Source organism: Maylandia zebra, linkage group LG10, assembly GCF_041146795.1.
Source record: "Maylandia zebra isolate NMK-2024a linkage group LG10, Mzebra_GT3a, whole genome shotgun sequence".
Classification (NCBI taxonomy): domain Eukaryota; kingdom Metazoa; phylum Chordata; class Actinopteri; order Cichliformes; family Cichlidae; genus Maylandia; species Maylandia zebra.
Window position 1 is genome coordinate 22,954,317 of NC_135176.1, and position 13,453 is coordinate 22,967,769.

The 13,453-nt window shown below is 39.2% G+C and overlaps 1 protein-coding gene across 1 annotated transcript in view; it reads left to right on the top strand.

Moving 5' to 3' along the window:
* Positions 1-13,453, top strand: part of pdlim4 (PDZ and LIM domain 4) — a 46,763-nt gene that overhangs the window by 11,271 nt on the left and 22,039 nt on the right. Inside the window, exon 3 of the mRNA XM_004561735.6 lies at positions 9,803-9,884. Within this exon, the coding sequence (XP_004561792.3) occupies positions 9,803-9,884 (82 nt within the window). The remainder of the gene's footprint in view (positions 1-9,802; positions 9,885-13,453) is intronic.

Genomic DNA, 13,453 nt, shown 5'->3' on the forward strand with positions numbered 1-13,453 from the left:
TGGTGTGTTTAAACCATAAATTGACCTGTAATCACACTCTTTCAGTTGAGGGAATGGTTATATTTAGCGCCGCAAAACATTGCAGAAAAGAAAAGAAAGCGAATCTTTGAAGAAACACTATGTACACAGCTGTTGTACCAGCTGAATAGTAGTTTACTATTAGCCAGCTAGCTGTGTGGCATCTGTGAGTTGTATTCATGTGACACACTGTAGATTAACCATATTTTCCATGAAGGGTGACCTCACTGAAATTTTAAGGTTCAGAATAATTGGATATCAGGAAATGCTGAGCTTTCTAATCAGTCGTCAGCTTATGAGTTTTGCTCTGAGGCTCATTAAGAAAATTGAGTTGAAAACCTTGACAGATTTTTTTTTTTTTTTTTTTTTGTATGACTCGGGTCATTTATTGCCTCTCATCCAGAAAAACATGTTGGTGATTCGTCTGTTCTGCCTGGCACCGTCGAGTTACAGTGACAAGTGACGAGTTTACAAGAGTTAAAATGATCGAGTCACTTCACCTACAAAGCGCTGTCAAAATCAATGAGGCTTGTACATACAGTGAGTCAAACTGTAGTCAAATGGTATTCCCGGGTCGATATTGTGCATTGGTGCGCTTCATGAGTTGGAAAATGATCATCGTTTTCGACCTGGTATGTGAAGATGTATGAACTGACCTCAAGTGAAGGTCAGGAACAACAAGTTTCTGTCAACATAGCAGAAAAAAGATCATCCATCTAAACATTTAATGAAGGAGTGGGGTGGGAGACGGGTAGGTCAGGGGTGGTTGGAGGTTAAAACCAAGGAAAATCTGAAATGTCAGTCACTTCCCACATTTCTGTTAGATGGTTGCTTTGGGTTGCCAGAGTACTGGAAAGTGCAGAGCGAATTTGGCAATCTCTAAATCCCATCCCCTCAGATGGAGAACACTGTGTGGTTTCAGCCTCAGTTACAAGTGACAACTGCCAACTGGTGCTTCAGCGTTCTCCTTTTAGGGCAGAAGACAACGCAGTCTCTCTCCCTCTCTTTCCCTTTGTCTGGTTAGAAACATGATGGTTACTCGCAGATTGGAGTGTGAACAAGAATTATTTCTGAAGTAGTAAGACTCATCAGATCAAAAAAGACACAAAGGAACTCTAAATTCAGATTTTTTTTGTTCTGTTTCTGTATTTGTGTTTTACAGTATCCACTCTAGCATAACAACTCCTCCTCCACCCCCACAGCCTGTAGTAGGAACCATCTACCCATATATCAAGCTGAGCAACTGAGCGTTAAGTGGTTTGTCCACAAAGGGATTGTAAATTTATTTGAGGATACATGAAATAGCATACTGCACAAAGACTAACAGAGATCATCTGTAGGTGTGGGAGCAAAAACAGGCCACTCTCGCTGTTTTACTGGCACCCTAATGTTCCTAAATTCAGCTTAAACTTGCCCTAAAGTAGCCAAACGTGTTTAACAAATTAAGGAAGTAAGAAGTAATTTAGTCATTTAGCTTGATAAACAGCAGGAGCATTTGAGAGTGATGACTGAGACCCAGCATAAGGAAGAATAGATTCTATTAGTTGAATCTTTGCCTCATGCTCCTTCTTTTTTCTGTTTGTTTTACCACATTGGCCCAGCTACAGGATGTTTACAGTGGCTATCAAATTTTAGGTGTCATTTTTTTGTGGCAGTAAATAAGAGAATTTTTTTTTTTTTTTTTTTTTTTGTACACATTCCCAATGTTTTGTAGAATGCATTTAGCCATAATTTAAATAGGTGTAGTGCTTAAACATTGTAATGGGTTGGATTGAGGTTAAAATTATTTGAAATGAATGTGTCGCATTGTCGTTTTAAGAGTATCAGAATCAATTTAACTTAAATTCAGTTTAGTTTTGTAGATCTATTATAAAAGCAAAAGGTTTGAGCGACAAGATTTTTTTTTTTTTTTTTGTTTGACTGTTTTTAACTAACTTACTTTTAAACTAAACCCACAAGTGAACCACAAGATACAGCCATGTTTGCTCATCATTCCTCCTTAATACCCCTTTGAACTGATAAGATAGCATTTGGACTCAGAGCAATATAATAAGAGGCTGGACGAGACTAGCTGCTGGAATGTGACCTTTGTGCTGTTATTGGTTAAATAATTACAATGTAAGCTGCACTTTGGTGAACAGGAGGAGGGCAAAGCAAGTATGAGAGATAGGCATGCACCCTTGGCTGCGGTGCACAGAGCTGAAATGAGCTGCTGGTGAAGTGGAGGCATTAGGGGTTCCAGCAGAAGAACAAATACTGTAAAAAATCATGTGAAAGTTTAGGATTGTGAGATAGGGACTTGATAAGAGACGAGAAGCGGTGTTAAAAGTTAAGATTGCTGGAAAAGATAGTGAGAATTTGAAAAACAGAAAGAGACGATGCAACAATAAGCTTGGAGGTTAAAGCCAAAAAGAAGAGCAGTGAATCAGTGAGAACAAGAGAGAACTGCCTCTACGCTTCCAAGGATGCTGTTTGACAACCAGTACTTTTTGCTTCATGTATTTCTGGTAAACGCAGTTTAAACGCAGTTTAGCTCAGAGAACCTAAAACCAGAATTATACTTCCGATTTTTTTTCTTTTGTTCTTTTCATCTGAGAGAATGACACTGCAATCAGTTATTTAGTTGGCAATTCTTTTTTTTTCTTTTTCTTTATTTTTATCTTTATCTGAAAGCTGTCATTTCCCACCATGCATTTCTCTACTGGTAGGTTAAAAAGGTGGCTCTCGTGGTGGTCCACAATATCATTCAACTGCTTCATGAAGCTGCAGTTTCAATACAAGATGAGGGGCTCATTGGAGAGGTAGCTGATTATTATTACGTTATTCATTTCCCTCAAAGTAGACCTATAATTGCATGAATTATTCATGTGTGCTGAGCTTGTGCATCACCACTGTTTCCCATGAAAAATTTTGTAAAAGGCGTCATGTTAATAAGCAGCATCTGTCACTATGGCAACAAACAAAATAGCCATGCCTTTAAAAAAATAAACCAAAAAAATCAACAGGCAAAAATGAGAGATTTTGCCAAAACTACTAAGAAACCAATCAAAGTAAACAATACAGAACAAATCACAAATATTGGACTGAAAAAATTCCCAGATTTAGTGAGCTATAAAAATCAGCCACATGGTAGCCTGTTTTCTGGCTGGTGAAGAAGGTCAAAGTGGTTAGTCAAAATGTATCCTTCAATGGGGGTGTAATGTTCATATGTAAAAGATGTCTGTCATTTATTGCAAGAGATTTGAAATATGGACCTTTTCTGTTTATTGGAAACACTCCTCAGTTGTGGGCTACAGAAATAACTAGGGATTATTTAATTGTAACCATTCATTTTGGAGTCAATAGCTGCAAATGGGAGTGACTCAAAGAACCCATGCTGACTCACTAGAAAATAATATTTTTTAGAGGACAGCAATTCTTAGCCCTCATTAAAAGACTTCTCCATAAAATACTCCAAACAGTCACGAGAAACAGGAGACCTGTAATTTTGTGCTGCTGCCGATGGACAAATGTATGAGTCTACACGTCTGCTGTGAACCAAAATTACAGTACGCTGCGCGCATCTGAGCTTGAGGTCTCGTGTAACACAAGAACGTTTCCTTCTAATGTGTTCACGTTTATAACTTTCTTAACCCCCATTTATCACAATTTCTATTATGGAGCCTTTTTAAAAGCACTCAGCTTCAGGGAGTTTCTTGGTAGGTGCCTCTGGGGACTCAGAAAAGCTAAATAAGATTTAAAGGGTGATTATAGAAAAGAGATTAGAAGCTCTGGTTGTGCAGAATTTCTTTACAGTTTGTGGTAAATTAAATGTTTGAATTTGTGCTTTTATCTTGATTAATATCTACTTTTAATGCAGATAGTAATTTGATAGATATATCTATCTAGCTATCTATCTAAGTTTCCCTTAAGTATAACTAAATGTGCTACAGGTAACCTTGGACATCTCCTGATTTCATTTAGTGTCATTATCATGTAATTCTTAATGTCAACTAATGCTTTTGCATTTACCTCGGAAGTCAAATGAGTTGGGAGTGGCATTACTTCTGAGTTGAGCTTGTTAGAGTAATAAGACTCAGAAAAGCGGAAAAAAGCAGGGTGAGTTTTCCTTCTTGGCAAGGTAGAACCATTCATATATCACTAGCAATACAGCACAATGGTTTTTTTGCACACAAATGTAGCATGTTCATGGCTAGAACCTGGTCAGTGCATTGCATATAGCTTGTTTAGCGAATCACAAATATGCAATACTGGCAATACTGATGAAAAGTTTGACGGTTTTGTGATGATTTCCGTTCACAGCTGCCACTTTCGATTGTTAAGACAGGATTGCTGAGGTTACTCCGACTTTCCAAGTTGGAAATCCAACTTGAAGGGGGGTTTCAGTTGAAAATCTTGACAAATAAAAGCAAGCCATGCAAATTTTATAGCTTAGTTGTGTTTTAGCCTTTCAGCACTGATATATTTATCAGTTACTTTGGGCTAAACCATCAACTCTTGCATGTTAACAGGTTTAACCGTGCTTCACTGTGGTTTTACTGGCATAGTCTACATTATTTTCTCTTCATACAGCAAGTGGGTGCTGCAGCTCTGTTCTCTTAGAAAGGATGTGTTCTTAAAAAACAAAATTTTATGTAGATTTTAACATATGTGTAAAAATTAATTTCAAAAGAGTTTCACTTGTGGCTGCTTGTCTGTATATTCCAAGGGTGTCAAGTACTACAGTTTGGTCAAACCTGCTCATGTCATAAATATGCACTTGGTTCATGGTACTAGTTACTTAGTTTCTCATTCTTAAAGAATTCTTGTAAGAGACTCCTTAAAATGGCTACTGGTTAAGTGTAACTTTCGAGCATACAAGATTAATGTTTTAAAGTGGCAGATTTAAACCCAGACCTTACTTTGCCTGGATGGTGGTGGAAAGCACCGGCTCAGACAAATCTCTCACTGTTGTCGAGCTGCATCAAGATGATTGCCATGAAGGCTGTAGCAAGCGGATGTTTTACATAATTTTCATACTTATCGAAACTTTCATTCACCTCCCATATTCTGGATGTGTCCACATTTATTACATCACTGCAATATTTTACTGAGATGTTTTGAGCCATCTACCCACTGAAGAAAAGAATTACACTGCATTGGAATGTAGCCTAAAATGAATGTGTGCTCTTGTGTGTATTTCTGGCATCATATTGGAAGAACTATCAGTTAAACAGGAGGAAAGATTATTGAGATTGAATGAAGTGGACAAAGTGGTGAGAAGAAAAAAGAACAGAGGGAAAATTAGGAATTTAAAAAAAGGTAATACGTGGACGAGGAAGCAAGGAAGGTAATTCGAGGTCAACACTTACACACAGCTTTCCATTTTCCAGCAGGCCTGTCAACGCTCTGCTGTGAGGCAAAACACCCTTGCAAGTTTTTCTCAGTTCCTTGTGTTCATATGGAGTCGTGTCATCTCAGGGTAGAGGAAAAATGGCTTATATCGCCTCCACAGACACGCAGTGTCCAAGTTCATGTAACGTCAGAGGACCTGGCTGACTCATGAGGCCCATTTTGGAGTTTGTCATGTCTGCTTTGACCAGACATAAATAGAATCTGCGAATACATGAACCAGCTGTGGAAGAAAGCTTCTCCTGGAAAAATGAGCATGAGAAAATCATGCTCATTCTTCTTCTAACCTCTCCACGTCTTACCATCCTTGTCCATGACCTCTTGTTACCATGCTGTTATCTCCCTCTCCAAACCTAAATCCCATTCAACTAAACCACTTTTCTTTTTATTTCTTCACTTTGGTTTTTCCTTCTCTGTCGCTTCCACGGAGCCGCCTTCTCCCTGCAGTTTCCCTCTTTTTGCCAGAGCTTATTGGAGAGAACACTTTCTCTTCAGATGCCTGGGAGACAGATGATGGTGGTTGGGATTTGTGTTTTCCACTATTGGTCAGGCTATTCGGAAAGAGTCATGCTGGGATGGCAAGTTAAATGTGCTGAAAAATGAGTCATGATTCCTGGGCTGCACGTGTAATTCTTGTTTTGCTATTGTAAAACATCTGAAATATATATGGCCTGTTGCACTTATTTTGAACTGTCAGTGTTAGAAATGGGTCCGGGTGCAAAGAAAAGTTGCACCACTGATGGTTTAGACCTTTAAAAGTCAGTTCTTCCAAATAACATAAAAGCAGCATTTCCAAATGTGTATATAGTTTCAGCTCGTTCATCTCTGGGGTTTGGCTTCCACTTCCAACAATTGTGGTCAATTCAGTTTCACTTGTGACAGAAAAGTTGCAGCACCAGCTGAAAGAAAAATATCCTGGTTACTGAGAAAATACTTTATACAGAGAATCATAAATACATTATGTTGATCTTCTTTTTATTGACATAGCTGCAGAAAATTCCAGGGCCAAGTTACAAAGGGTTTTTTTTTTTTTTTAAATCTTGTCAATACTTTGGTTCGCATACACTTGTCAGAAAAAGAGTTGTAGCGAGTGATGGTTGATTAAATAGGTCCAGGATTCACTTACTGGGTTTTTAAAAGCTTACAGGCACACTAGACATGCACCATCAATGACTTCCACTCATGCTTTGATGCTTTTGGATGTGGTTAGACATGCAATGGTGTCATATAAGGCTATGATTAGGGGAATAAGATGGGTAACGCATGTAGTATGAGTGCATATCTCAGCCCTACAGATGCAATTAGATGTGTATATATATGTAATTCTGATCATGATCTGAAGAGTAAAACCAAAACAAGAAAGAGTATTTGAATTCAAACAGAGAAATCAGGCAGAGAAAAGACAGAGAGTGAGGTCCCTTTGGTGTAGAATTTGCCTCTTGCTTCTCACTTTGACTTAATGACCCGTGATTCACAGATGAAGAATTATGCACAAGGCTGCATGGGACCAAAGAAGCACAGGACTCCAGCAGGGACAAAAACAAAAAGAAACCTCCAAAGGAACCAACTTGTCTACACCCCTCCACTACCAGGGCTGTTTTCTCCTGTTTCTTCATCTCCTCATTCCTCTCACACTCTCCAAAGGTCTCCTTTTTTGTGGTTACAACTGTAACATCAGTGGAGTTTGGGAGACTGTGTTGCACAAGAGGTCGAAGGGACGATTGTTCCTCCCTTTCCCTCTCTTCCATTGATCTTGTCGGCGCACAGATGGAGATTTTTTTGAAGTGTCCCTTTGAGATCTGCCAATGAGACCTCTAAAGCTGCACTTTAGACAGTTATTGCCTCGTCTTAAATGCTACAGAAACAACCCCCACTTAAGTCCTTGCACAGAAAAAGGACATACGGGCAGGTCCAGTGATGACCAAAACAACTTAAAATTGTCCTTTTTCAGATGGCTTTGATAATGGAGTAAGACTCTAAGTGAACCCTGAAATGATCAGTTATCAGCCTTGTCTTAATTTGAGGGTTTGCAGCCGTCTGCCCCATGCTCCTTTTTGAACATTGTGGTCATGTGCAGCCAAAGTAAACTCATCTGCTGTTCCAAGATCCAGATCTCTCCAATCAGGAAATTAAACCTGGCAGGGGGAGGTCAGGCAAGGGAAAATATGATCATAGGAAAGAATAGGAAAATCATTGTGATGACTTTTTTTTTTTTTTTTTTTTTTTCTGGTTTCTGTGTGTTTCCATTTCTGCCTTTCTTTCATTTTTTTTTCTCTTTCACTTTTATCTCTTTTTATCATGAATTTTTATCTAACATCTAAATCTTCATTTTTAGGGGGATTTCATGGGTTTCATGTTTTCTTTTTAAATTCTAATCCTATGAAAATAAATCCATGGGATCTAAAAATTCTTTGCCTTTGTATTGAAGTTGATATATTAGAGGTAGGAGTATTCACCCCTATGCTTTGACATCATGGTGCTGTTGTGACGATGAGTTTATTTCAAAGAATATTTCCAGACACATTTTACTATCCAGGCCTGGATCAGACAGACGCATGCGCACAATCAAGTGGAGAGTTAGAGAGACAATCGACTAATTAATGAATGTTTAGCAGAAGTTTTTTGGATGTAGGATCCTCATGGCCCTGGGTAATCTGGGTGTCCTCATCACATCACACTTGTTTGCAACAGATTGTGTGGCTATTTTTTTTTTATATTACATAACATACATTATGTTGCATTTGACATTGCCAAAATTGTTTCCAGACGACAAAACGACAGCTGTGGCACAGTTTTGTTTCAAGTGCAGTGCATATTTTTTAACTAGATGGTTACATGATTTTGACATCCCTCTTCAGAGTGACCTCCTAGTATAATGACCACTGTCTGCCTCTCATACTTTCCACTTACGCCTCTGCATTCAAAACTGTTAAGATGGATGTTCGGTAAATTCCTTGTCTTTGGTTTTCACCAAATACCAATTTAAATGGGCCACTTCAGACTGAACTCCTTTCAATAGGGTGTTTGTATGGTAGCCATCGCAACCAAACATTCTGGATACATGAAGGCTTTCAATTTCTGAAACGTGGAGGAATTGGCGGAGGAGGGGGGTGCAGGGTTCATCCTACGCAGTAGCGCTTGTCCATCTGCAGACACTCGGCGCCTTATAAGAGCGTCCTTGATAGCAACACCTCCATGGTTCATATCTGAAGCACTGGCTCAGCTCATACATTGATGTGCCAGCTGCCAGCCCAATGACCTCACCTCTTTAGACGTCAACCCTCCCCCATGTGGGGGTCAACAATGCATTCATGCACTCGCACTACTTCTGTTAATGGTTTTTATGTCTTTGCAGATGAATAGGAAAGTGAAGAAAAGCACACACACACACACTGCTGTCCTTCAGCGTCATGTCCGGGTGTTTTCCCACTTGACGGCCAACACTATAGCAACAAAAGCCAGATGAACCAAAGCATTCCCCTTGATTCTTTTATGTGACCGGAAAACTTCCTCTAGTTGAATGTGAAACTTGAAAGTTAAATAGCATTCCTAGTGAACCATTACTAATGCCGTTGGAAATGAATAGCACCAGTTTATCAGCTGGAAAGATAAGTTACACGCCCTTATTTTCACCAGGGTATTTTATTTTGGGTCTTTCAAAAAAAGAAAAATTGCTCTGTGCCCCTGCTTACCGTGTGCTTTCATAGAGGCTCATTCAGCAATGCTATAAGTAATGTGTTTTATCATTGCTGTCAGACTGTAAGTCCTTTTACTTTTATGTAAGAATATGCAACTGGAGTCAATTACTGACAATCTAAACATGAGAGGGGTAAGCCTCAGATTCCAGTAATTCAGCTATCGCTACTTATGACAAATCCACAGCCCAAGATACAATGTGCTCTTCTAGTGATAGTTCAAACAGTGGATTTATGATATAATGATGATGACATTATCTTGGTATCAGTGGGAGGAAAGTAGCTTCATCCCATTAAAAATGTGAAAGCTGCCAACTATACATAAAAATCCACATATACATGCATGTTCATGCCCAGACTTTACCTTGAGTACTGTGAGTGTTTTGGCACAGAGGCATCTTGCACTGCTAATATTCAGTAACAGTTATGGGATTTTGCGTGATCCTAAAGCTGACATCTTTCCCAGTTTACATCAGTTCTAAAACGATTAGAGCATACAGGCTACTTTCATTTTTCTGGGTTCATTTTCAGACATTCACAAATACTTTATAGGTTCCTTGGGGGGAAAAATAAAAAGATGTCAGCAAAGAAAAATCCATACTCTCAGCAGAAATCATTGCTTCAGCTTGGGTGTCAGATGGCATTGGATTTATCTGAGACTCTCTTTTTTTCTCTCTCTCATGGGTATTGTCTTTCAGATCAGGATCGGGAGACGGAGTGTGGTCACCAACAGTTAGTGAAGATGGCAAGACAAGCCCTTACATGGAGCCCGACTCACAGGTAACCACTGTTTACAGTGGATTTCCCCAAGCACAAGTCACATGCATTTCTTAAGATTTGAATTCACATGAGGTGGGATGCGGTCAGGTTTCTCGTTGAATTTGTCATGCTGCCAACCAGAGCGATGGCTATAACTGCATCATGACTTTGAAGTACAGTTTCCTGGGTGTGAGACGCAATTCTCCTCAGTGACAGAATCCATGGAAACAGGCACAACAATCAATCTTGAAATTGCATGTGTGCTATCATTCACATGATTATAAATGAGATAATGCATCCCACTGTTCACTGGAATAGTTTTGAAATAGTATCTTGATTGTTCTCCAAATGTATGAGCTGCCAAAAGGACATTCAAGGCATGATGAACTCTAGCAGATGATCTTTTCCAAGTTTTCCATTGCTGGCAGGCTAGCAGGTTTCTGAGCATGGAGGAAACAGGAGGTGTGTGAGTGTGTGCGCACATAAGCTGTGAGTATGGATATTGTGGGACTGAGGCAGACAGACAATGGGAATATTGTGCTTCGGATATGTGAGAGATGTCCATTCGTCAAGTATTGTGTTGTTGTATTTATGGAGTTGCGATTGATCTGTCTCAGCCCTTGTTGTGGCAGCATATCCGTGCTTAAAAGGGTGGGACAGGCATACAAAGAGTCGAAGTGAAATCTATCTGCCCCCTCATGATGGAGTGTCTCGTTTATTACAAAAAAAGTGTTGTTTTTTTGGGTAAGAGCCAGTAGTTACGGATGCAATTTATCAGCTTGGGTTTTGGTTCTATTCTAATTTCTTTATCTAGGATTTTGATAGTTTATTGGAAATAGACTTTCCAAAAGGCTGGTTTGCTTGGTAAGTCTAACCTAAAACCGAATTAAATAATTTCTCAGTTACATTTCCTAATGTGTTAAATGTTTTCGGTGAGTGACCGTTCTGGACTGCAGGCGGGCCAATGAAACGCCCAGACTGTTTTACTAATGAGCCACATTGTTGGAATACACCCAGAATTTGGTTTGGCATTCTCTTGCTCAAATAAGCAGTCTTTCCTTGAAGATGTTGCCTGAATGGCAGGGCATGTTGCCCTATGCCATATGTGCTTTCACAAATGTGATCATGCACCTCCATACTATCATGAATGAGGCTTTAGAACTGCACTGATACGCTAATTTTTCTAACATTTTAATTGTTGATTTTAATTTGTCACCAAAGAACAATTTTCCACTTTAATTCCATCCATCTTGAAAGATCTGAGATAAGGCAACTCAGAAGGTTTTATATGTATGGTGTTAGTCAGAACCTCCCTGACATCACGTTGGAGCGCACCCTCCTACTCAAAGTGTCATAGCTTTTAATCCAAACCATTATATTCAACTCAAGCAAGTAGTTTTAATGCCTTAAACTAACCAAATAAAAACTCCATACTGAATCAAAGCACTCCCATGCAGGATACAAAAGTTCAAAAAGAAAACTCCCACATGGAAAAATGATGCTGCAATACTTGATACTGCAAAGGAAAGAAGTCATCCAGCTGAATCAGAGCAAGTCATACTGGCTTCAGAAAAAGTTGGCTGATGTTTGAAAGCACAGCCTAATATGGTAAATGGTAAATGGACTGGTTCTTATTAGAGATGGCACGATACCACTTTTTTTATGTCCGATACCGATACCGATATCATAAATTTGGATATCTGCCGATACCGATATGAATCCGATATAGTGTTTTTTAATCAACAAAACTGTTTTTTAAAATATCTTGCTGCATTTTGCAAGTCTGCAAGTTCATACTCAAGTTTAAAACAACAACTACACTAAAGCTATTCTGTTATACCTGTATACAAAAAAAATATTTCATAGTTCAGCAATACTGATCAATCTAATAAACTTAGACCTACACCATCCTCCCTATTCTGGTATTTTAAAGAGTACTTAGCGTAAATATTAAGCAACCTAACTAATAGGGTTCCAACTCCCAGCAACAACAAACATAAATAAATAAAAAATAAGGAACCACCCCTCACGCGCCACCTCATGATGCTTAATCGACGTAATCAACCTTAATTTGATGCAGTGTGAAAAAAAAAAAAAAAATGCACAGAAATCAATTATTTTTCAAGAAATATTAAATAGATTCAACATCTTTCTTTAACAAAATTGCAGACTGCACAGATGGTACCTTCCCAAAGTAAAAAGTACTATAGCTTACTAGGGTATATATTAGACTTAATAGTCACTATATACAGTAATTGACTTCTATTCATTTTACATCAAATTAAAACTTTGGGTGTCAGATAATTATTTATTAAAAGCTCGACATTTTAAATGAGAATAAGAAAGAAAAGTATGTCTTTGTGCCCCCTTTTCCCTGTTCATGCCCTATCGGCCCCCCTGGCTAAACTTTGCTAGATCCGCCCCTGCACAGTTACAGCCGTCAGCTACGTAGAAAAAGATCCTGGTGTAGAAAGAAATATTAAATAAATTCTAACAACAGCTTATCAAGCTTAAACGTTCTGCTGTTGTTCAGCCGCTGGTTTCCTCTTTCTGGTGCAAAGTGGGCCAAAAACAAACAAGAGAGACGGACTCGCGACAGAAAAGCCGATCAGCTGATCATTTAAGCAGTTTCACGATTGAAGTAGCAGCCGGAGAGCGAGAGGCAGTCGCTTGTTAAGCTTAACGTGGGAATGCTTTACAAACATTCAGAGATGGACTTACACACTTGCTTTACTTCTCTCGGGGATAACTTTGTCGGAGATGAAATGCCAGGTTGCTAGCGAAGCTCCACATGCTATCCAGACCACCGACAGGTCCGGCATGCCACAGCTGCTCTATCACGTGATGCATACTGCTCCGACTGCTAACGTTCTGAGGTGAGTTACGGCATGTTGCAAGTTTTGCGAGGTGCTTTCGTGATATTTAATGGATCGGATTACATTTTTTATTTTTCTCCGATATCCGATCCAGTAATTTAGGTCAGTATCGGACCGATACCGATACGTAATATCGGATCGGTCCATCTCTAGTTCTTATATAGCGCTTTTCTACTCATCTGAGCACTCAAAGCGCTTTACACAACTTGTGCATTCACCCATTCACACAGCACATCTTTCTAAGTGCTTCATAGCTAACATTCACACACATTCATACTCCGATGGATGCATCGGAGAGCAATTTGGGGTTAGTATCTTGCCCAAGGATATTTGGCATGTAGACTAGGGGAAGCCAGGAATCGAACCACCAACCTTCCGATCAGTGGATGACCTGCTCTACCACCTGAGGCTTTAAGATATCTTAGAAAAGCATTAGGTCCATATTGTCCTTGTGTCTACATTCTGTTATTTTGTATATCTGAAAAACTAACCAGAGATTGTGGCTTGTTGTACATTTAAATTCATAGACAGATCAAATTTCATGTTTTCAGCACCACAGGTAGAACTCTGTGGCAACCTTTTAACAGTGTGGCTATTAGCTCAGGTCTTGCTATGATTAAAATAAGAAAATACGAAGTTGGAGTGAGAGGAACCAACAGCTACAGGAATTTCTACAAACACAGACATGAATGACAGGAGGGCTTTGCGTGAGGG